At 37.1% G+C, this 24445-nt stretch overlaps 1 protein-coding gene across 2 annotated transcripts in view; it reads right to left on the minus strand.

Annotated features, from left to right (window-relative positions):
* The window catches only part of AKT3 (AKT serine/threonine kinase 3), a 161159-nt gene that overhangs the window by 54447 nt on the left and 82267 nt on the right, over window positions 1-24445 (minus strand). For both annotated transcript variants that reach the window (XM_074863247.1, XM_074863248.1), the window contains exons 3-6: window positions 22194-22319; window positions 9324-9435; window positions 7707-7851; window positions 1563-1694 (exon numbers count right to left, since the gene is read on the minus strand). In XM_074863247.1, the coding sequence (XP_074719348.1) occupies window positions 1563-1694; window positions 7707-7851; window positions 9324-9435; window positions 22194-22319 (515 nt within the window). The remainder of the gene's footprint in view (window positions 1-1562; window positions 1695-7706; window positions 7852-9323; window positions 9436-22193; window positions 22320-24445) is intronic.

Consider the following 24445-nt stretch of genomic DNA (forward strand, 5'->3'; position numbering starts at 1 on the left):
TGATACTGTAGCAGTCAGCAAAGTAAAAGGAAAAACCCCAGAATTTCAGAATGTGCTTTGTATTTTATTGATACAAAGAAACAAGCTGAAATGCTCTGAAGGCTGGAAGAGTATAAATGAGAAGCAGCATAACAGGAGCTCATAGCAGTCAGACTCCCCTGAGGCCACCCTGGGTGCCACGGGTGAGCAGAGCACTAGGGAAGGATGTCAGGCTGGACACTGGGCCGTAGCATGCAGCAACCAGATAGACTCTGAGACCAACAGGGCAACCCAGAGAGATTGCTGCCATATATAAAGTCTTAAAATGAGGGCCACTGAGATGCTCCTTCCCATGCAGAATCAGAAGAATACAACAGCGATACACTCTTTTCTTTCTGTATCTCCGGATTATGAAGAAGAAAAGGGCACTCTCTGTTGCTATTAGTCCAAATCGTATATGTGCCGACTATCCTGCCAGTGCACCCAAGTCAGCTGCTAAGGGCATGCAGAACTCGCAGGTCAGTCTCTGCTGAAGACATAAATTTAAGTGTCTCCCCCTACACCAGGGCTGGTTTTAATGAAACTCAATGAAATATAATTGTCTTTGAGGTTTCTACACTCTTCTATCAAATTCAATCGAAACTGATCAACACATTCATAAGTTATTAGAAAGTGAGTGACAGATGGACAAACGAACATAGACTGCAAAACTCTGTAAGCCCTGTTTTCATAGGCCAGTAGGAAAATTAGAAAAATCTGAAGGATATTTTAAAATAAAATATATGTAAAACACAGTACTTCCCATCCACATTCCATTTTTATGAACACTGGTCTTGTTAGCACCAAGCATTCAGAAATTTCAGTCAGATCCACATCCCTCAAAAACCTCCTTACTTAATAATCAGGATTATTTTTAATTGTGTCTCATGGTGATAAGAGCTTGTAGGTTTCTTGCTGTCAGCCTGTTCTGTGCAAGTGGGATTCAAAACTTTAGAATTGCTAGAAACAAAGCTCAGAGTAGATGATCTTCAAGTTTAAAATTAGTAAAATTATGACCAAGAACAAGAGCTAGTCACACTAAACTAATCAAGTTTAAGTGACTGGACAATGCCAGTTTAAACCATTTCTTCAGACATCAGCTTAAGACTTTTCTTGTTCCACAAAAACTGAAAAAATTAAATCATTAGTCCCATGCACAGCAATCTTATCTAACATAGCAGTAACAGAGCACAGGTCCATTAAATTAATTGCATTTATCTGAATAAACCTGCAGTTGACTTACAAAAATGTTTGAAGTAGGTAATATACCCTACCATACACTTTTTCTTGTTTTAAACTCAGATTGTGCTATCTTCCTGCCCAGTGAACTCTCTCAATACTTCAGCACACTCTAGATTATAAAACACTGGAAAAAGGCATGCAAAATGAGTACACACACGTCTTCGTATTCTTGTTTTCTGAAGATACACATATATTTCTATGAAATTCAGTTACCATCAAAAATCAAACACACCTTATGTATTAGATATTTATTATTCCATTCCAAAAAAATGACCCAATATTAAAACTATAACCTTCCTTACCTTTGCAATAATTACTTCTTTTTTCAAAATCTTCATAGCATAGTATTTTCCACTAGCCTTCTCTCGGACCAGGATAACTTTGCCAAACGTGCCTTTGCCCAGTAGTTTTAAATAGTCAAAATCATTCATTGTCTATAAGGAGCAAAGAACAAGGATTAGCATGACTTATGCTATCCAGTTCCAGTATGCACACAAGTGTGCCCACCTATAACCAAACGCTGTTACCAGTTTACAAAAATAGGTACCTTTCTATGATTAAGTTCATAGTAGTTAACTGTATCCTTAAACCACTATGATACATTGTTCAATAGTATTATTATAGTTCTCTAAAGTCAAGTACTGCACAGTATACTACACACACACACTTATTTTTACAAAGCACGCACAGAGCAAAGCCTTAGCCTATACCAGCTTTTCATGAATGCTCCCCATCTAAGAAAGCTCATCATCTCCTGTATTCATCTCCTGTATTACCAAGGACACAAGAACATGGCACATCAGTAGGTTTTGCGTAACACCAACACTGATGGCTCTTTTGAAACATACATGATCCTCACTACAATATTATACCAGTAAGACTCTACAACAGTCTTTAGAGGTGGACTTTTAAAAATTTGAGTACGGATTACAATTACATGGCTTTTACATTAATCAATCTGGCTATGAAAAGAAAGAGGTGCAAGTTTTCCTCTTTCATGTGACTCCATTATAGTGACTGTTCAAGCACCTAGTATCGCCCTAGTTTTGCAGGTTAAACATAGTACATCCAAGAGCTGGTTCCACCAACCGACAATTTGAATCTAGTAGGTTTATCAGGTCAACTGGAGTGTCACACACAGGAAGAATATGACCAGATCCCAAAGCAGTTTAGACACTTTCATGAGCATGAAGCTTGAGTCAATAATCATCTTAGTTCTGCAAGTTCATTTCACAGCCTGTTCAGAGGCATCAACACCATGGTCTACGCAAAGATGAGGATGTAGAAAAAATAGCACAATACTGAGAATGCAGTGACTGCACAGGGTCACCCTGGATTGACAGCAGTGTTTCTTTGGCCAACTCAGGCCCAATCACTGGCTTCCACTGTGTGTTTCCACAGAACATCTTTCAGCATGTTGTATTACTGGCTTGGTTGCAGCATCACATAACTACACACAGACCATTAAGGCACCCAGAAACTTTGAGGAAAGCTGTTAAAAGCTCTGAAAGACAATGCACTCACCTACTCCTGTTATAGTACTGTCCTGCAGTATCAACAACCTTCCCTCCTTTGTGAATAATACACCTCAAAACATTTATAAAGAGTAATTATACTCCAAGTCTCAGTTTTGCTAAGTTAAATATACTTAATCCTGTTATATGTGCTTTATCTTTCATCTTCCTAGTGTCTCTTTCCATCACTAGTTGCAGTCTCAGGCAGTTTTCTTGAACACTGGAGTTCCAGATAAACTTCTACTTGTGTCTTCCACTGCAGAATTAGTACTTTCCTTATCCCTAACAGAAACACCTCTTACAGTGCCTACATATCTCGCACACACTCAAAGTGTAGAGCTATTGGGCATATCCCCAGTGTGCATTCACAAATAGTGTCAGCAAAATATATTCTCTCTTGTGAGAAAGAATAAAGGGCAAAATTTCCTTCTGAAATTATTTATTATAATATAAATTATAATAATTTATTTATTATGTAAGTGCATGATACATTACCATGGATCTGAAGTTCCTGTCGACAAACTGTGAAAATAATTTATGCAATTGCTCACTCAGAGTCAGTTTGAAATCTGCTCACATAAGGGGTAGAACTGAAGTTCCATCAACCACATTACTGCTGTAATTCCTTAGCTTTTAAGTGTTCAGCCTGCAACTTAAAAGCTGCAAAATGTCTCCAACAGACTACTTAACGTAACACCTGGACAGCTGGATATTTCAAAGCTTTATTAAAGAGAAAATGCTTTCCATATATCAATTTTCTAGCTATATCAGCAGAAATTAAATTTTTTTCCCATGTAATGGTTGAACGGGAGATTCTAAGGAAACTAGCCTTGGCAAATTCCATTCTTTGCTCACACATAAACATACTTAAACGTTTTGCAGTGACAGATCTTGTTTTGCTGCCAAAAACACCTCACATCAGGAAGAACAAAACTGCATTTATCCCAGTAAGAAATGTGAGTAACAGAGATTTCAAAGGCTCAGTACAGTTTTTACCTAAAACAAACTCACTTTACACGAGTGAGTGTAAAGATAAAGTTTATGACCACAGACAAGTCTCTAAATGGTCAACTTTTCCAAAAACTAGTATAATGTGTTACAAGTAGTGATGCATGTTGTAGTATGTAAAGTTATGATCCAAACACTGTGTGGCTACTAGTGCTTAATCAGCTAAAGGTAAGACCTCAAGTATCACAGTCAGTACTCTGGGGAAAGTCAGGTTATCTACTTCAATAGCTCTTTGATAACCACGAAGCAAAACCAACTGCCTTTGTGCTAAAGCAGTGAAAATGGACAGAAACACGTGAAAAATCCAAAATGCATTCAAAACACAATTCAGGCAGAAGACGAGTAATTCAGGGCAGAATCCACTGTATCTTCAGTCATAAGCTATCACATTCCCCAACAAAGAATGGTTAACAGCTTTACTGATAAAGAATACTGAGTTAGTGACCATAACAATTTATCACATCTAACAGTCAAAAATGTATGGGATCATAAGCAGCCTCAAAGGGGTAACTTCTTCCCATACTTCTGATGTTCTTTGAGAGGCTGGACTCAGAAAGGGACCATCAGAGTCTGAATAAAACCGGCTCAGAAAAGCAGCCCTTTGCCCTCACACAGAAGGAGGATCTTGGCTCGACTGATCATAGACATGGGTTTGATGCTAAGGGCAGCAAGCCAATCAAATCGAAAGACTCATTCGCCCAAAATTTGCTTACATAATGTTCATCAAAGCAGCCATGAATCTAGCTGCAAGCTCAGTGAAAACAAGTTAAAAAATATATGTATATTTATAAGAGGAAGGTAATAGGGCTTTTTTGAGCTGTGGCTTAACAGCAGGTTATGGCGGTAGTGCTAGTTCTAAGAATAAAGTCTCCTGATGCTCTCAATCTTTAAAAGCTCAGCAGAAGGCTTAGAGATGATACGCAGTGCAGGGTAACTCAAAAAGTCTGCCAAAGAACACAAGACCTTGGGAGATAAAAACACAGATGCCATAGCTAAGGGTGTACTGAAAACTGGTGGAAAAATGGAAATACTTCCTAAACCTGAGGGATGTTGGTAAGCAAGTTTGGAGGCTCCCATAAGATTGGATTCTTTCTCCTTGATGATTTTTCAAGCTTTTTCATTCCTACCAAACTCTGAGGATTGAATCTTTTGCCTCATTACATTACTTTTTGGTTTCCTCTGAAAAATCCATCCCTTACTCATTCTGCACCCTGCAAAACAAATTTGTATATAAAGAAAAAAGCAATGAAGCTACAGAAAACTGCACTAACCAAAGAACCATTCGATGTTCAGCCATCTCTAAAGCCTATTTAATCCCCTGTGGATGATCTGTTCAAAAGAATACACCCTAGTACAGGTTTTGAAAATTCCTACCAAGGAACTAATTTTTAAAAATTCCTGGTTTGCTCAAAGCTTATACCACTTGGAGTTTTTATCTGACTTCATCAGGAAGAAACTCTACTTACAAGGAATAATACAGCAAGAAATAAAAGCAGCTTGCTAAGAATTTCTAGTGCTCTGAATTTTAGTGATGCTATTACTGTAAAACTTAAGTGGCACAGTGACACCATTTAAAAAAATGCAAAAAAACAAAAAAGTGCTTTTGGTTCTTCCAGCTAATCTGCCCAGGGACATTGCTGTCATGTCTGTTCAAATCAAGTTCCTCATCCTAAACACTGTTTTCTTCGTAAACCTTTTGCTACCTTTTTAGAGAGCAGGCCCACTTCTCTCTGTCTTGTTTCTTAATCTGATTATGTTCTTCTACTCATATGTATACCATCTGGTGCATGCACAAGCAAAATTCACTGGGCTTAGATGTAAAATCAGGTGACAAAACAAGCTTGTAGGACACATTGTGAAAAAAATCCCTAAAACGAAAAGAAATCCAATACCAAAAAAAGCAATAAAAATGCATTAAGTCATTATAACTGAAATGGTTCTGATTATATTAACAACTACAAAAGCTTAAACAGAAGCTTTTCAGAAACATTTCTAAAAAACAGTAACGGTTCTAAAAAAATATATTTTTCCCAATTTCAATTAACACAGAGGGAGTGACACCTTCCCGTCATTATAGTCACTTAAGATTTTTGATTCCAGAAACTTATGAGAATCTTTGACAAAAGTCTTCCAACAGTGAGAAATCTGCAGTGGGATTTTTGAGTTTTGGGAAAAAAAAAAAATTCTTGTGGTCACCAGTATGCTCTTCACTGGCTACAAAAACTCCATTCTGCTCTATTACTCAGTACTGAATATCACCATTTTTCATTTCACCTTTGTTTTGTAGAGTTTACTTTTGGCTTGTTGCCAAAGCCGTTAAATATTCTGCAGCACTGCACATGCACTGTCCCAGCATCTTATTTCAGCATCTCTTAAAGTGTAAGCGGCAAGACAGAAACAAAACTATCTTCCTCCTCCTCCTGTTCTCACAGCCCCTTTTGTTGTATGGGAAAAGGCACCGCACTGTGAACAAGGAAAGCATGCATTCCACATAAACTACTTCTATTAGACGGCATTAATTTTGACACCTTAAAATGCTTGTTGTTATGCGGTGGTTTTGTACTCTGCTAAGAGGATACACAGGCTTGGAACAGTGCTCGGATCTTTAATAGAGCAAACCCAAATCCCTTCCACATAATCACACTGCCTCTCAGAAAGACTGACACATCTCGAACGCTGCTTCTGTCTTGCTGTCACTTATCATATTTTACCCTGGAGCACAATCATTAAGCATCTATGCTGCAAGGCTAAAAGTTCACTGTCAACCTGACAGTGTACGATGAGAGTATTGTTATGGTTGTATATAATTAGCGGGAAAAGGTTAGACAATTGCATACAATGAACAACATGAGAGAACTATGTTTGCACTGCAAACTCAAGTTCTCAAAAGTCAGGACATGATAGAACTAAGATTTCCTATGACACCTTTGTTATATTCATAAGGGTGTAGTTTTCAGCTACTGATTTTTCTGATTCTTGGTTCATATAGTACAACGAATAAAACATGCTCTATGAGTAAAAAGGCACACGTTCGCTATTTCTTTTCGTTGTTCATCACTCAAAGGCATTCAGTTACATTAGCTATAAGACTATTTTGTTCTGTCAGCAGACTTCTACTTAGTTTTCTACAGGTTTCACTTCTAGCTAGAAAGAATGAAGCCAATCCTACAGAAACAGGTTATTATTTCTCATACAATTTCAATGCATTTCTTGAGTCATATCAATTCTGTATAGTAATATAGACACATCCGTTTGAATGATCCATTCTCCAAGAGTAGCCCGTACTTACAGAAACACAGGACAAAATGGAAACACAAAACAATAAGCAAATTTTTGTGTGACACTGAATCTTTAAAACATGCTCTTAGTTGTGTGTTATAGCCAACAATGTTCATATTCCTACTTGCACTAAAAGCTGTGAAGGACTGCAAAAAAATAAAACGTTTTCTCTTACTTCATTGAAAACTAAAGCAGAGCTATTTTCCCAGATAGCAAAAGACAAGGTCATTAAAAGCCAAATCCTGCTAGTCTTTCTCATGCAAATTATCTAATTTGTACTAGATATTATTTGCATGAGAAAGGGGGCCAATCTACTTGTCTAAAGAAAATATTTTATTACCATACTTCTAAAAGAGTAAACAAACAAAAAGGAAAAGATGAAAATAATATTCAAAGAATAAGCAGAATGTTAACATGTGCCTGAACAGTTGAACTGTGTTTTTCAGAAGTGCTGTATCAGATAGCATAACAAATAAATGAGAGCAGTTCAGCTTTATTGAAATAAAACAAATAAGTACTTTTATGCTTGTAATACACTGAAATTTGTATAGAAATACTATTCCCTGTACATTGTTTTACCCAACTAGACCATTCTACAAAAGTTTTTACATATTAGTCTTGTCAGTTATTTTTTAATGTCATTACCTTTCTTTTATGATGAGTTGTTGAAGCATCCATCTCTTCTTCTCCTATATTGTCTATCTGTGAAGTTGGACTACAGTTCATCCTCTCCTCTTCTTGTCTCTGAAGTCTGTCTGCTACAGCCTGGATTGCTTCTGTCCATTCTTCCCTATCATGAATAAGCCAACATCCCTATTAGAAACTCATAAAATACACCCAAATAAATGGTTTATAATGTTCTTCACATGCTACATTGCTTCAATGTTCAATTCTCATGTTACACAGCAGAAGACTCATATAAATTAATCACTTCAATTTCCTTCCAAATTCTGCATTATGTTAAAGGTGGTAAAGTTGGCCAGCATCAAAAAGGATCACTGCACAGTTAATTTCAAGAATTACCAGTGTCTGATTTTGTAAATATTTTAATAGTGAAACTTTGAAAACACTTGTTCCAGGTATAATACAGCTCAGAGCATAGAATGTCATCTCCTATCTGATACTATCTGATAATAACTTGCTATCTTAAGAGACATTTTGGTATTCCCCCTCCCTGCAAGACATTTTCACAGAAAATAAACAAGATTCATTAAACCACACTGTGTGTTCAACTCTTTGTCTCCTCTTAAAACTCAACTTGCTGCCTAATTTCAAATTCCCTTGAGAAAGAAGCCCTCAAAAGGCAATTAAATTCCTACAAGTGTCATAAAAGCCAATGGCTGCACAGAGGGGCAGGCCCAGATGAGGGTTTCTGTGGAGGGACAAGCAGGGGCAGCTGAGCCCATCGCTATTCTGCATGCTGGCTAACCAGCACATATACACCAGCCGGCCCATCTGCACACCACAGCCCCACACCAAGCACAGTACCTGCTGCTTTTGGTTAGCCAGCAAGGGATAGGGGAGGAGTCTGGTGGTATTACTGAATGCAGTAAGAGGTACTACACTGCATGCGCAGAAGAGAGATAGGGTGGAGAAACACAACCAAGGTAGAATTAAAAAAAAAAAAAATCTAAGGGAATATACTAATGACAGAGAAACAACAGAAAAAGCAAAGTCGTTAGTTATTTATTGATACAAACAGTATGAATAAAGCCAAATCATAGTATTAGTCTCAAGAGGACAGATGCCCACAGTGGGATCAGTGCATCTAACCAGGGACACAGTATAGAACATTTTAGCAAGGTACACCATCCCATACCTCCTACATGCTTTTGGTGCATTATAAAACATGAATTCTTAAGAGTTTGTGTATGTTTACTGAAACAAGAAAAACTAATAAGCAAACATAAACTATAACAAACATACTGCTTTCTGTGCCAAAAAAAAAAAAAAGGAGCATATTAGGAGTAAAAGGAAAATTTAAGACAGCAAGGCTTCCATTTTTCAAAATTTAACACTTCAGCGACGTATCATGACATAGTTTTGGCTTATTTGTACACACTCATCCCACCTACTCACAGGCAGCACTAGCTATGAGCTCAGATAATATTTTACAGAAGCCGACAAATTCTTCAAGTAACTGTTCAGATGTGCTCAAAGTGTCACAGTTCCAAGTGTTGATTGCTGTGCAGTCCCAGCAGTGACTGTGCTGAGACTTCTGCGTAAGGAACACGGAAAGCAAAACAATAATAAAACCCTCACCGTTCCTCTGGAGTGTCGACGTGGAACGTCCTCTCTATGACAGTGGTCCACTGAAGACATCTGATAATGAACGTGTTTGGCTTTGGTCGCTCTGTTTTCATTAGTTGACATTCTAGAGAAATACATGACATTGCCACTTTTATACATCGCCAGTTAACAGGTGAAGAGCAAATAAAATTATTTAGATAAAATACATATAGCTTATGTATACCTCTCTGGCATGTATCCAGCACATATGAGGAAATACAGAACGGCAATATAACCATGAGTTTGAACAAAGGGTAGTAGGTAATAATCATAAGGTGAAGAAAGCAGTCAGAGGAATTGATGGAACTTGTATTGTTGCCCATATAAAGAGTGTGATCTCCATTTGCAAACCCGGTCTGTGTTATGAGGCTACGAAGAGTATTAGATGCCGGATTGCTCTAGTATGCCAAGGTAACAGCAGTAGCCACAGGCACATTTTTCCATCTGTACCTGGCAGGAGGAATATGACATTTTCCCTTCAATGGTAACCATGCCACAATTACCCACACTACTGTCACTTCAGGATAAGATTTATTGTAAAGTACCCTATCTGAGAAAATTCAGATGTTGAAACTAGTCTGATTATTAAATATAGAATAACCCCACACACACCCCCAGTGGGGCTGCCCCAAGAACTCATCTAGTTCTCTTTGTGCCCCAGGGCAGAATCAGGTCTACCTATGCTATTTCTCAGAATTATTTCTCTAAATTCTTTCTACAATCCCTGAAAAGTAGCAAGTTCAAAACCTCTGTAAGCAAACTATTCCATCCAACTATACGAAAACTAATTATTTTTATAGCTGGAAGATTTTTCCTAGCATTTAATGCAACTGTTCCTATAATTTAAGCATATTGTTTCTTGCCATATTGACTAATTTCTTTTATCTTTTTGGCAGCTATCCCTTTTAGACATTTAAACACTGTTTTATCTCTCTTCAGGCTTCTCTGGACTAAATCAGTTCAACCAATCTGTCCTCACAGGCTGTGCTCTCAGATCCAAGATCTTCCCTGTCACACAATTCTAGACATACAGTAGACTGCCTATTACTCCTTTGTCACAAGACCACAACACTGGTAATTCAGGCAATGGTTCAATGAAACTGTGCATTAGATTTTACGATGTAGCATACTGCACTAAACGTTACATCTGCAAAACACTGACCAACTAGAACTCTTTATTCATGCAAATATTTAAACATTTTTGTGAAGTTAAGGTTACTGTGTCAAAAGTGTAACTTGTTTTCCTGCAGCTACCACAAAATAGACACAAACATCGTATCTCATGTTCTGGAATGCTACAAGCTCTCATTTGTACAAAGCTGATCCAAATCAAATGTGTGATCTAAAATGATTTATCAGGTTAACAAATCAATCAATAATGAATATAGCAACAGACTTCCTGTTCACTTACAATGCACTGTAACTTCCTTTCAGTAGAGCTACCACCTAGCAGTTGACCCACACCTTTTACTGATGTAGTTGACTATTCTTTAGCATAAAGCCTTGCACATATTCTTGGTGAAATATATTTTATTTATTCCAGTTAACATCAATGCTTTACAAAAGTCATGTTATATGACATGTACCACTTCATAAGGCATGCTATTCTTTCATAGAAATAAATTATAGTGGCTTAATGTAATTTTTCTTCACAAACCCAGCATCCTGAAACCTCAACTATCATCCACAATTTTACAGGAATGTGTTTTAAATATTCTCCAAGGAACTGCACCAGACCCAGCAAATTTCTAAACATCCAACATACATAAGTACCCTGTACCCTGCTTATGCTTTCTCTCTTATGCCTTTGTTGCTGGTGTTAATTGTACAAGATGCACTCTCATAGCTGACCTTCTGAAATGCAGCTGCATACTGAAAACACATTAAAGCAATTCTCTTTAATATTACTAGCTCATAACAAGCTTAAAGCCTTAGTTCAAGGCATTGATTTGTATGCCTGAAAACCTGAACAATCTGGGACACTATTATCTAAGAAATGGCCTCTGTCTCCATGATATAAAGCCACAGCAAATATCAGCAGATTTACTTGTACTGGACCATCCTTAATACAGGCAGGAAAGAACTGACATTAGGGGGTCTTTGTGAAGATGCCTTGATTTAAGAACTTTCATGCATACTGCATTTTTTTAATTTGAAAAAGCAAAGAGCAGAAGTGGGTATGTCTGTCAATAGGATTTTTTTCCGCAGAACACCTCAGAAGCTTGACAGACACATGTGTAAGAAATGAAAGAGGAATAAAGGAACTATTGCACCATGCAGGTGTGTATTCCTTGATGCACAAACCTACATATTCACCATACATCTATAAATTATTATGTAACTCAGACTGCTCACTGGTCAAGGAATTCACATTACATTTAACAAACCTGCATACACTGTGGCGACTCAAATGAGAAACAGTAATCCAACCTCACTGCTTTTATAAACTCAGTTAGGTCTTGGATGGGATGAGAACCATTCTCAACATTTAGAGGAAAGAGCTACAGCAAGGTAAATGGGACACCAGAAGAGGGAATTTAACACAAAAGCTGGAAGAGAAACACAGAGGACAGAAGCAGATGATGGGCACTTGGGGAGCATGATGAAGTAGAGCTACTTAGGATACTTAACTAGGTTGGTAGCTAGGTGCAAATATTACTCATGAGATCAAAGAAACCCTCATCTTCAGGGATATGGTTGAAGTCCAAGTTATGATCGTGATGACAGTGAGGCTAGGGTTAACAAGCTATTTGTCTTCTTAACTTCCTCAGCTGTAGCTCTAAGGAATGCGTTGGGCTACCTTCACAACAGAAGAGACTAGAAGCATTGTCTGCTCTAAGATTATCTCATCTTACTCCTGACGAAACCATCCTCTCATCTTTAATCCTATCACACTTCAATCATGTAGGCTGAAATTTTCTTTGCTGGGTGTCTGCCTAAAGCTGTATGCTGCTGGAAAATACTACTTTTTGGAGATGAGACTTAAAACTTGGCAAACCAAGACCTTTGATATCCTTTTAGTATTCCTGTGAAAATGTAAGGCATCTGGCCACACTACATGTGGGAGAGATAAGAGTGCAGTGGGAGGAGGGTAAAAAATTACAATAACAATTACTAAAGCATAAAATCATTGAAAATCTACACACTGAGTATAATCCAGAGGCTACAGCTATCTCCTGCCTCTACACCTGGTAAATGGAAAGCTCTTTCTCCTATATTCATAATGCCTCATCCTACTCCTCAGACAATATGAAAAAGAAACTACCTTGTTGAGGCAAAATCCAATACGGAAAGATGGCATACAGCAAGTTATTTACAGAAGAGATGTCGGGAACAAAAGACTAGGGAATAAAGGGAGAAGAGCAGAAATGGGACAGGAAAAAGACTGGAACCTGTGTGAGAATGAAAAACTTGGGGGATAGCTAGAGTATAGCTAAACTAGAGTAGCTAGTTTAGGAGAAGGAAGGTGAAAGAAGCTGCCAGGGACAGAAAAGTAACGTGACTGTGTTACGACAATCTGAAAGCAAAAATGTACAGAGTCAAACCTACAGAGAAGTCTGTACCAATTAAAAAGCATAACCTCTCCAGTGCCTATAAAGGAACTGAAGATTTTTAATTTCACCATTCATTTTCTGATTCCAAATACACACAAAAATGCATACATTAAAATGGCATTAATTTAAGTTTGCCAACTCAAGCATGCAAAAATTGGAACTAACAGGATTAAGCCCGCCTATGTACAAATGCTATCTATAATATAGTTTTAACCTATACATATACAACATATACTAGTGTATATATACATATATATGTGTATATATAATATATATGTATATATAATATAGACTATATATAATAAAAATATTAGTATGTACATTATGTAAATCTGTATCTAATATACAGGTGTATTATTGGTACTATTATATTAACTGGTACTATTATACTAATTTTTTTCAGACAGTCCTCAAAGTTATGATATGCATTATTAACAAGAACAAAACATACAGATGCATATACTAAGCTCTGTAACTACCAAAGAGTATCTACTCTCTGAGTTTTCATTACACATGACTCACTAAATCAATTAAAGGTAATAAAAAGATACCTTAGCAATTGAAAATGGCACTGAAAACATAAAAAACCCCCGAAAAAAGCCATTTCACTACCACTGAAATATGCTATTGAAAAATAAAATGTAGCTAAATTTAATGTGCTTTTTTAATATTCTGTTAAAAGTGGCTAAAGATTTAATTTCTTTGTGGAAGGTTAAAATTGAATGCGTGTGTATCCTTCTCTTCTGAAGTAAAAAGAGTTTCAGAAAGAAGTGGAGGACCAATTTCTAAAAGTGGTATGCTACCCATCCTTCTCAAGTAGATAAAAGTAACTGAAGTCTGCTGATATTTAGTACACCCACACGCTTCATGTACTGCTGTATACAAATGTATGGGATAAACTGCAACATGAATAAAAACTTATCTGTGAATGTCTTTCACCTACAGCTAGGGAAAAAAAAAAATCTATTATGATGAATAAGTGCTGTAATACACAGTTACTGCTAATTACCAAAATATTTTTCTACTAATTACTGGAAAAACCGTAGTAGTTTTAGACAGAGAGAATAGTTTGGAAACTACAAAAGCACAGAAGAATGAGTGAAACAGGCTACTGAGAGCTGGCTCCAAACGCTCGAGTGATAGTTGGGTCATTACCAAGAGTAGAGAACACTCTACCATAATGTCTTCAAGTTTGCTACTATACATAAACATATGTAATTAAAGGGCTGAATCTCAACTCAAAACAGTTGGAAGTCTAAATTATCATTCAAAAAGATGAGTAAGCCAGTAAACAGACAGACTCAACTTTGTGTTCTTGTATGCTAGCCATCTACAATTTGGAACTTCACATTTTAATCCTAAAGCTTTCTGTCTTGCTGGGATTAAACATCAGTCATGAGAATTTTCCCCTTTAATATTAGAGGGGATGAAAAACCTTGGGGGAGGACACTTGTTTGAAGCAGCAAAAAACCAAATCAGTAACAGAAACTGACAATTCTCTTCCAACAAGTCTGTAGCATTCGTTTGGCCATTTTGGATCTATACAGAAAATGGGAAAAAAATAAATAAAACCAGTATAAAGAAATGCAATGGATGCTTCTCAAGTACCAAACTTCTCTTTTTAAAACAAAAAAAAAAAGGTCAGGTACATATCAGAGGTTAACTTTCAGTTCCATATCCACAAACTGACAATTCTAAAATGTTAGACTATCTTTTTCAAATAACTGCTACTATCTAAATTAAGTAGTTATGCTAGTTAAACTCTCCTGAGCAACTCTAACTACAAACTGTATTTCAAAACGTTCTGTTTACTTTACACCATTCTGAACCACAGATGACAAAGTTTGCTTGAAGCTGTAATTACTCTGCAAAGCTGGGAAGCCAATTAGAGGGCCTGAAACCTGCCAGTTCCAAAAAAAAAAAAAAAAGCACAGATCATCTGTTCAGATTTTATTAAAAAGTTTAAAGTTTGAATTCTATAAATTTAACCATATAATCACCAGTGTTCTTTTCCTAAATACATTCATTCAGCATAAAAAATACAAAGAACACTAATACCATTTTATTATTTCATATATGGAAGTTTTCAACTTCAGCAGAATTTGTTGATATGGCTAGACAAGAATACTAAACATACAAGCAGCCATAAAATATTGCACTAAAAAATGAACAGAAGGTTGCATATTTGAGAAATTATTCCTAATACAAGCTGAGTTTCAGCACAAAAGATAACTTCCTGTGACTATCATACGATATAAAAGAAATAGTATCAAACCACTGCTTGCATTGTTTAGAATATATGCACTTTTAAATATATAGAGTGCTATCTATATACAGATATCTATATGTCTCTATGTATCTATTTGCATTTCGATTTAACCTTGATTTCTTATTTTTCTCTTGGTCTTTCCTTCACAAGATAAATATTTTTGTCCCAACCTTTGCCTGTTCAGTTGCTGCTCCCATTTTTTTTCTTCCTCATGTCAAAATTTAACGAACACACTGCTTTCAAATACCTTTTTCCGTTGCTGCTACTCTACACTCCAAATCCACACTCTCCTCTGATGACCTATCTTGTTAGACAAGTAGTAGGCAAGTAGCAGAACTAATACACCATTTTCATAACATTGAGACAGATACATCCAGTGTTGTGACATGCTTTTGCTCATATACATATGAAAAGCTATGGCTTTTACATATATGTACAAATATATGTGCATACACACACCCTCAGCTTGATTCTCTCTCGATTCTCCCACTTGTTTGCCTACTCTCTAAGGCAAATCTAGTTTTCTGAGGCTTTCCAAAAGGCTCTGTCTTTTCTCACTACATTTTATCTATGGGGAGTATGACCCTAAAAGTAAGTTTGGTCACACAGACATTTATGTGAACAATTTCATATCCTCTCTTTGGTCCCAACAAATGTAGTTTTCCCCTAAAAATGTCATCCCCAAAACTGTTGAACAGATCATTTTTCTCCATTGTCTCTTTGATCATATCACTCTTCTCTTTGAATTCCTCATTTCTTACCCAGCTCTGTCACATCAAATATAAGTAGCTTTTCAACACGGTCTGTCCCCACAGCCTACCCTCATCCTTGGTATCACCCTTTATTTAGTATCAAAATGCCATCCATCCTTCTAATGTTCCAATTTCAGCACAAAAGGATTTGTAATTTCTCCCTGTTTGCCATACTGGTTCTCTTCTAAATCCTCCTTAAAACTCTCCTTCACCATGTCTAAAAGAACAGTAGGGAAGGAAGGAGGGAGAGAGAAAAGAAGGGAGAAGAGAGTAAAAACCTAACCTTGACAATGGATTAGTTGTTGATGTGCTGAGACCACTGCCTGTACTACAGGCTAATACTGTCTCATTGTTTTCTCATACTCCCCCCATCTGTTTACATCCATCTGCTGTCCCTTGTTTTATATTTGGAATTTTAGTATTTTGGAGCAGAGACTGACTTTTTGTTCTGTATGGGTAGAAATCCCACTTCTGTGGGGCTTGGCTCATGACAAGTACTTATATGTGATTTGATGATACAACAACATGCATGCCTGCATAATAAACACAAAAAACTTAATTATATTCCTTCAAGCTGAAAAAGATCATCCTTGATGCACTTCATCACGCTGGAAAGTCTTTTATTTCCAATACTCCAAAAAGTACTGAAGTAGCATCCATGTCTTTCTGTCATTACAACTAGTTTGCTATTTGTTCCTTCATGCAAAGAGGAAGAATGAAAATAGGAGATTTCTGCACGTTATTGTTGGGTTTTGCCTGGGGTTTACTTTGTTTTCACGAAAGACAGTAAAATTATACATCCTTCTCTGTCTTTCATGCAAACACCCCAATTTTATTTGTGCAACTGGGTGTATCACACCAGCATAAAAACTCTCAGACCTGGCTATAAACTTTGACCTGCAATGCTCATACCAGGCCCTATTTAGAAATAATAGAAAATTACAATATGCTACACTGGCATCTGAGAAAACACTGTCCATTAAAATGGAAGGATGAGACCAAGGAACTCATTTTTATTCATGACCCAAATCAACAACTGAATCCAAACACCTAAGTCAAATGACAGAATACCAACTATACCACCTAGAAACCATTCATAAAGTAATAAGAAAGCCACCCAAAGAAAATTACTGATCCAGTTTTCCAGAAAGCTAAACATTACCCCATCCAACACAGACAGTAATATTGGTTATACACATTAGATCTGAGTTCAAATTTCCATAGGTACACTTGCATATGCAGTACATTACACATACATTGCCTTTTTCTCCAAAGAAGTATTTTCAGTGTTGAATGAACATTATTTATTCAATTGCACCTTTATTATTTTGGAATGAAATCTATACTGTAATTGTAAGTATCTACAGTTACATGCTTATCTCTGGGTTCATGTCATTCAGTGTTCTGACAATTAAAAAAATACCCTGGACTTTAAACTTAAATCTCATTGAAAAGTTAATTGTAGAGTTGCACACAAGGTCATGTCTAATGCCAAAGTATTCTGATGCATAATTCAATCTCACTTAAAACATACATATATATTCTCCTATCCATTTTTTTTAGAGAGTGTCTTCAGAATTCTTTATAGCCCTAACATCATTCCTCTGAAACCTTCCAGTTTTCATGTTTTGAAGATTTTTAAATCTTCAAAATAATACAATCTTGTTTCTGGCCCACTGAAAGATTAAGACTAGGAGAAACTAGCACAGCTTCTCCATTTAGAATAGCCAAGGTTCATTGATAATCATTTCTGCAGAGAAAAAAAAAAAACTAAAATAAAGGAAAGGTTATAAAAGGTTACCTTCACACAATAACTAAAATTCGCTTTTTCTTTTCAAAGACAAGAAAAAGGGTAGTTGTACCACAGAGTGCTTAGAAAGCACTATCTTTCAAGATAGGAAAGAAATTCCAGGTGACATCATTTTTGGCCAAAGCTCAAAGGCTACTGTGAAGGGATACAGCTCTTCCCAATTATTCCCCACGTAAAGATCAAAGTGAAGGCAAAGGGCCAATTCTTAGAGATACCTCATCCCAAATGTGCTATGTGATTACCTACATACTCATTGCATATGTGAGAAGTATTTTTTTAACCAGTAAAGCCACAAACGTTCCTCAAGTAGAAATGGAAGTAGAATTCTTCCCCACTCTGCTTTCCCTAATAATGATGACCAAAGACCAAAGTGGTTTACACAAAGCAGTGTTGATTCTACTTACACAACACTGGACCAGTTAAAAACAGTGTTATGAGGCTATGCTGGTTGGAGGGGGGGTGGGGTGGGGTGGGGTGAGGGGCTGTCACCGAGGGCATACATCCTGTTAGCCAGAGTACTACTTTTGTTCTAAAGCATCATAACACAGTTTTAAAAGCCACAACATTTTTTTCAGGCCTCTGCCTGTACAGAAAAGTTATACCAATCGAATCCAAATTATTTTTAAACTGGTTCTGACTGCATAAATGTCTAAGCAAAAGCAATTTACATTAACATATTTTATTTTGCAGTTGAAGTGGGCTAGGAATGCACACCCACTCTGTTACCGTGACTCAGTCAATCAAGAGTATCTCTTTAAGCTACAATAGCTGGATTACTTGCAACTGCTTGTTGCTACCTGAAAAGAGCTGAACTGATTTTGAACCCACCAGTTCAAGTAAGATCACACTTCTGAATTTACCTCTGAAAACCAGTATCGACCAGTTTTAATTTTCCACAATAAATTTCCCACCAATATAATTACATCGCCTTCATTTATCTCTAAGTGTATGGTTAGATACCACAGCACAACTTTTTGTGAGTCTGTGTCAGGGCATGAGCATTAAGGAACTAAAAGCATACTTCAAATACACAGCTCCCATGGTAAAAAAAGGCAGCTCTGTTTGGTGTAAAATAAGCTGGCTCCACAGGAGAGAAACCAGAGCGATTCCTACATGCTATCCAGTGTCACCAGATCTGGCTGATTGTTTCACCCCTGCAACCTTGTGGCGGCTCCGCAGAGGCAGTGCAGGGTGCTCATCGCCGCCTTTCGCACGTGCCCGAAGGCAGGAGAGCAGCAGCCACGGGGAGGCAAAGTGAAGCCCCTGTCCAGGACACAGAGAGGCCAGTCTTGTATCCTTCCCTGGGGCTCACCTCCATCCAGCCCCACTCTATCATACCCTTCAGTCAACTCTGTTTTGCCTTCAGGGATGCATTTATGCTCCAAGGAAGAGAGACCCCTCACCTCCATTTCAGGCCCACACGGTTCCCTTGCATTTCGGGTGGCCATCAACTGGCTGAAGCATGCGCGCGCTGCCTCGGACTTCCCCTCTCTAGTAAAGTGTCTGCCTGCTTACACACCCACTTCTCAATGCCTTCCCCCATTTCCTCTCAGATCACCCCAAGGAAAAGGGATGGCCTCTGAATATTCCCTCCTACAACAAAACACTACCTCATGAGAAAGGCTTTACTAACAAAGATATATTTAGCACTGGAAGCACTGTTAGCAGTATGTAAAATAACTTCATTCTCTCTGGCCTTCCTGTCATTTCCAATGGAGTACACAGACAACACAAGACCAGGGAGAGAATAATGCTCAGGTGCAGGACTTTAAAGTTATCTTGGAAGAAATCAGGGAGCCATTCTAGGGAAAATGATACTATGCCTGGGAAAGAGCCTTTTCAAAAGGAAAGCTAATGTCACAGGAGTGGAAGGCAGCAGACACTGGTGGGAACATATCCATATGATGGAAGTATGATAGAGCTGGATATAAAAGTTTTAAACTACAGAGCAAGTATCATATAAAGCAGAGCTGTGCAAACTTTCCAGTGTTCAACTCCAAGAGTACTATGAAAATAATACCACAGCCTTGGCCTTTTCTGCTTAAATAACAAGCTGTAAGCAAGAGCCAAAGATGTCTATCATTTGGAGAGCAAAAAGTAGACTGAGACCACACTCTCACTTTACAGATAGCTACAAAGATTACATGAAGATAGGACTGTAAAGACATATCTTTAAGTCCCTGCCAACCTAATCAAGATGGTATTAACAGTGATCTCACACTCCATCTGCCTGGCTAGTAATTTATGAAAAACGTACTTCACTATTACAGGAAAAATATGTTGCACTGCTTGTGGCCACAAACCTACTGCAGCAGCTCAGGAACTCTTGGATCAGAGGCCATGAGACCAGTTCTTGACATTTACCAGGTACTGCCCGTGAGATATGATTCATTCATACAGCAATTTTGTTTGCTTGTTTGCTCCTGATGATCTCATCTTCACACAGATAAAATAGCTGACAAAAAAACTTACCGTCCCTTACAATTTAGAGTGTAATACCGTAATGTTCTGCTTTTCATCCTGTGAATTCTACATAGATACTTCACTTAATTTCATGGGATTCTTTTTATGAGTGAAAAAATCTCCCTATTCTTGCACTGATCAGAAATAATTTTGGATTAAATTACTCCTTTTCCTGACAGAAAACAGAAAAACTAATCTTGCTTACTGAAACTGTATTTCTTCAATTAATATTGCATGCCTGTTCCTTTAGCTTATATTGCCTAAGAATCAGACCTATGGGGCTTGCTAGTTGCAGAAAGGATTTGGGGTTTGGGTTTTGGGTTTGGTTGGTTGTTTTTTTTTTTGGGGGGGGGGGGGGGGGGGGGGGGGGGGCAAGTAGTAGTGGTGATGGTGTCATTTTGGAAAACAGTATGAAATCTTCCAGTTTCCACCAAGGCAAAGTTCAGGGGCAGCATTCTAATGTCAGAATTACATGAGATGGCCTCTGGGTATCAAAAAAAACAAACAAAAAAATACCCGCCAGTTTCAACACACTGAAATAAATTGTTAATTATGCATTTCTTTGCTTACCAGAACTGCCATTTGGATCATCCTAGTTGCTGCAGCAACTAAGAAGACAGGATATGCAATGAGGAACATGGTAAAGCAGAACAAAAAACCCTATTGTAGTTCTACAAATGTTCTTTCGGCTGCACATTGGGAAAAAAGTATCTAGGAAACTACTAACTGCTATAAATGAGTAGGCTAGAATATTCAGAGCAATAACTAAGGAATAATGGCCTATGATCCAGTCAATTCCTACTCATATGAACAACTTAAAGACATCACTGCTTTTTACATTGAATAGCAACAGGGTGAAATGAGCCTCTAATATTATTAGAAGGTTTGCATGCTCAATATCATTTGCAAGACTTCTGTCACAATCAAAATATGCAAAATTTTTCTCCTCTAATTGTCGGACAAGACATGGGCTTGGAGCACAAGATTATTTTCTTACCAAATAAAACACCAAATTACTGTGTAAACAAAGGCTGAGTCAATCTCAAGAACAATTTGATCAAGAAAATTGGTAAATTCAGTCTCAGTAGCATTTGTTCCCTCTTCAGCAATGCAGATGAAGGGAACCCTTTTTCTAAGAACACATGCTTTTGTGGCTCCAAAACTCCTCTATAAAACTAAATACCGTCATTTATTGTACTGCAGTACGCTAATACAATTTTGAAATAACTTGGGTAAATTTTCTAGTGTTCCTTTGAAAGGGCCTAGCATGATATCCACAACTCACACTCAGGGAGATTTTTTGCCCCCTCAGTTTTGCTCCTCAAATACTTTCACTGTTCAGAAACACTCTTCTACTAATCTCACTTTGCCAGATCAAAAAAACTACAGATTTTTCTTTTAGAAACATTCTTGGAAAACAAGAAATCAAAATGTCTTCACTTTATCCAACAGATACACACTTTGTAGCTTTGCTAATATATGCAAATTGTCTGATTGCTTGAAATTACTGATTAACCAGGCTGGAGAGCTGATTACCTGATTATCCAAGAGAAAAATAATTTAGCATGATTTTGTGTCATTTAACAGTCTAGATAATTTTCTAATTAATTTGAGTTTTCAAGTGAATTCAGAGATACTACTGAAAAAGAGAAAAGAGGTCAATGATCTGAATAAAGTTATGCTTTCCAGGAATTTTCTTCCTACAACAATCATTTGTCAAACGTTATTGTTAGTTACAGACACTTCAGATACATACACACACACAAACGAGAATACAAACTTCCAAAAATATTCAAAAAACAACCCATGGTAAAATCTTCACTGCTCTTATAAAGGTATCTTGTAGGGCTGGACATAAAATTAGTTGGTGCATTAGTGTGACACATGGCATCAAACTTGCAGCGTTACCAATAAATTCTGAACTACACGTGAAGCAATATGTAGCAGATATTTTGTCAATATGCTGAGCGAATAATAAATACTGGAAATACATACTTGCCACTGAAAAGTTGTTGAGTGGATATGGCAGATCCACATCCTGGGGCTTCTCCTTATAGCCTATGAAAGAGCCATCTGTCTTTAGCAGGAAATATCTTGGCCGCCAGTTTTTTATATATTCTCCTAAAGGAGAAAAAAAATGTTCATTAGTACCGTAGAAAAAAACCTTTGATATTAAAAAATGTAACATATTATCGGTGTCTAAAATTAATTATACCAAAATCTTTTCAGACATTTTCAATTTACAGAGGAAAACTTAACTCCCTCCAAAAGAAGAAAAAATGGAATTGCAATGGTAAGCCTGGACTATACAATGATGCCTCTGGAATGAGAAGCTACAAGCACCATATAGTAATATTCTGTAATTCTAAATTTTATCACACTATACTCTGCAAAATCCTACATCTTTACACCTATAAACAGTTTGAATTTGCTGCAGGCAAAACTAAGCACTACAGCTTGACTTTAATATCAAAATGAAATACAAACTACTACAAGGTAGAACATGTATCCCGCTAAGTCAAAGTAAAAACCATTAATTTCCTCAAAACATACACTAACCAAATACAAGAAGATTGGGTGTAATGGAAGAACCTACACAAAATATACTTAACAAACATATCTGAAAGCAAAAGGAATAAAAAAGTAGAAGCCAATTACCTTCGAAGAGTTAAGTCCACCAATAAACCTATCACCTCCACCTTCCCCCTACCCCAGTCTGAGCAGAAGGGTTTTCAAGCCATGAGGTATTCAGGACCAGAAACATACAGAACAGGCCAGCAAAGACACAATAGCTTAATTAATGCCACTTATTTGCTATTTCAGGTTGAAAAATCTCTTTAACAGCATTATAATTTACAATGCCACACTAAAATCTCAGCAACAAATTTATTTTTAAAGTGCAATTACTCAGTTAAATACAGGTGAGTTTAGACTTGCCCAAGTTTCCCCATCATTGATTTCTAGCAATTCTGCAGAATAAATAACATATGTACAAGTACCCACTAAGACTTTAAATAAGTCACTGTTTCATCATTATACAAATGAACATTTTAAGAAAAAAAAGTGTTTTAAAAATGCAGAATTTCCAACCATGCCTACGACTCCTCACTGTTTGCAAAATGCTCAGAACTGACTGACCCTGGGGCTGCACTGGTCCCGGGCTAAGCCCAGCCCTTCAGTGCCACCTACCACCTCAGCACCCTGTTAGCTGTAGCTAGGTAGCTTTTAGAAAGAAGTTTACATCCATCTGACACAGAGATTAGTACATTAAAGGCTAATCTAAAAATTCATTGATCGCATCAGAGCAATCAACTAATTGTCACTGAAGTTCAACATGGGAATTGATAACATGGCCTTGCTGAACTTGATCACAACTTGTACGGATTTTGATGATGCCTATGGCTTAAAAATCTAACTGCAGCCATTAACATTTCTGATCTTCAACATGCATTTAAGCAGAGAAGCAGGGTAGGGAGTAGGATATAGAGAAGAGGAAAGAATAAGAAAAATTAACACCAGGCTATTTGTGCTGACATGTTTCCTGGCCCTCAGTAGCAAAACTCTTCCTATTTAGTCCCACTTCTAGATAGCAAGGCACCTGCCTGATTTTGTTATCTAGACATTTTTATATAAGTAGAAAGAAAATTGAAAAAGTCAAAGCGTTACTTAATTTGATCACAAAATTAATACAGCAGATATAGCACTAGTTGCATTTGTATTGACTCAGAGCTTTCAATCTCAGATCTCTGGTGCTAGTTTAGCTGGAAACATCCCTACTGACACTGCCAGTCTGAACTGATTTCACAATGGGAAATCCCAGCTAACATAAAAGCAAAAAACAAAACAAAACAAAAAACCAGGTATGAGATATCTGTAAGTTGGAGAAGAAACAGAAGCGCAGTATGGGAAAACAAATGTGAAACTTTTAATACCAACACCAGTGAAAAACTGTATCATCATTACACAAAAAGGTAAAGACATTTCTTGAATTCAGTTTGCTGAATACTTGAAAATGAAGTAATCATAGGCGTAAGCAAAGGTATGACTCATATTTTAAGCACATTAAAAATATGCCGTGCAACAAATTTGCTGAAATCTGCATGGACTCAAAAGTTGAAGCCAAAACAAAACCTTACATATCATATCATCCAATACAAGTTTTAAAAATATTAAAATCCTAGTTGTTTTCTTAAACAGACCATAAAGAGAATCTTCTGTACAATTCTAATAAATTATATGTTACTTAG

Source organism: Strix uralensis, chromosome 3 (assembly GCF_047716275.1).
Source record: "Strix uralensis isolate ZFMK-TIS-50842 chromosome 3, bStrUra1, whole genome shotgun sequence".
NCBI lineage: Eukaryota > Metazoa > Chordata > Aves > Strigiformes > Strigidae > Strix > Strix uralensis.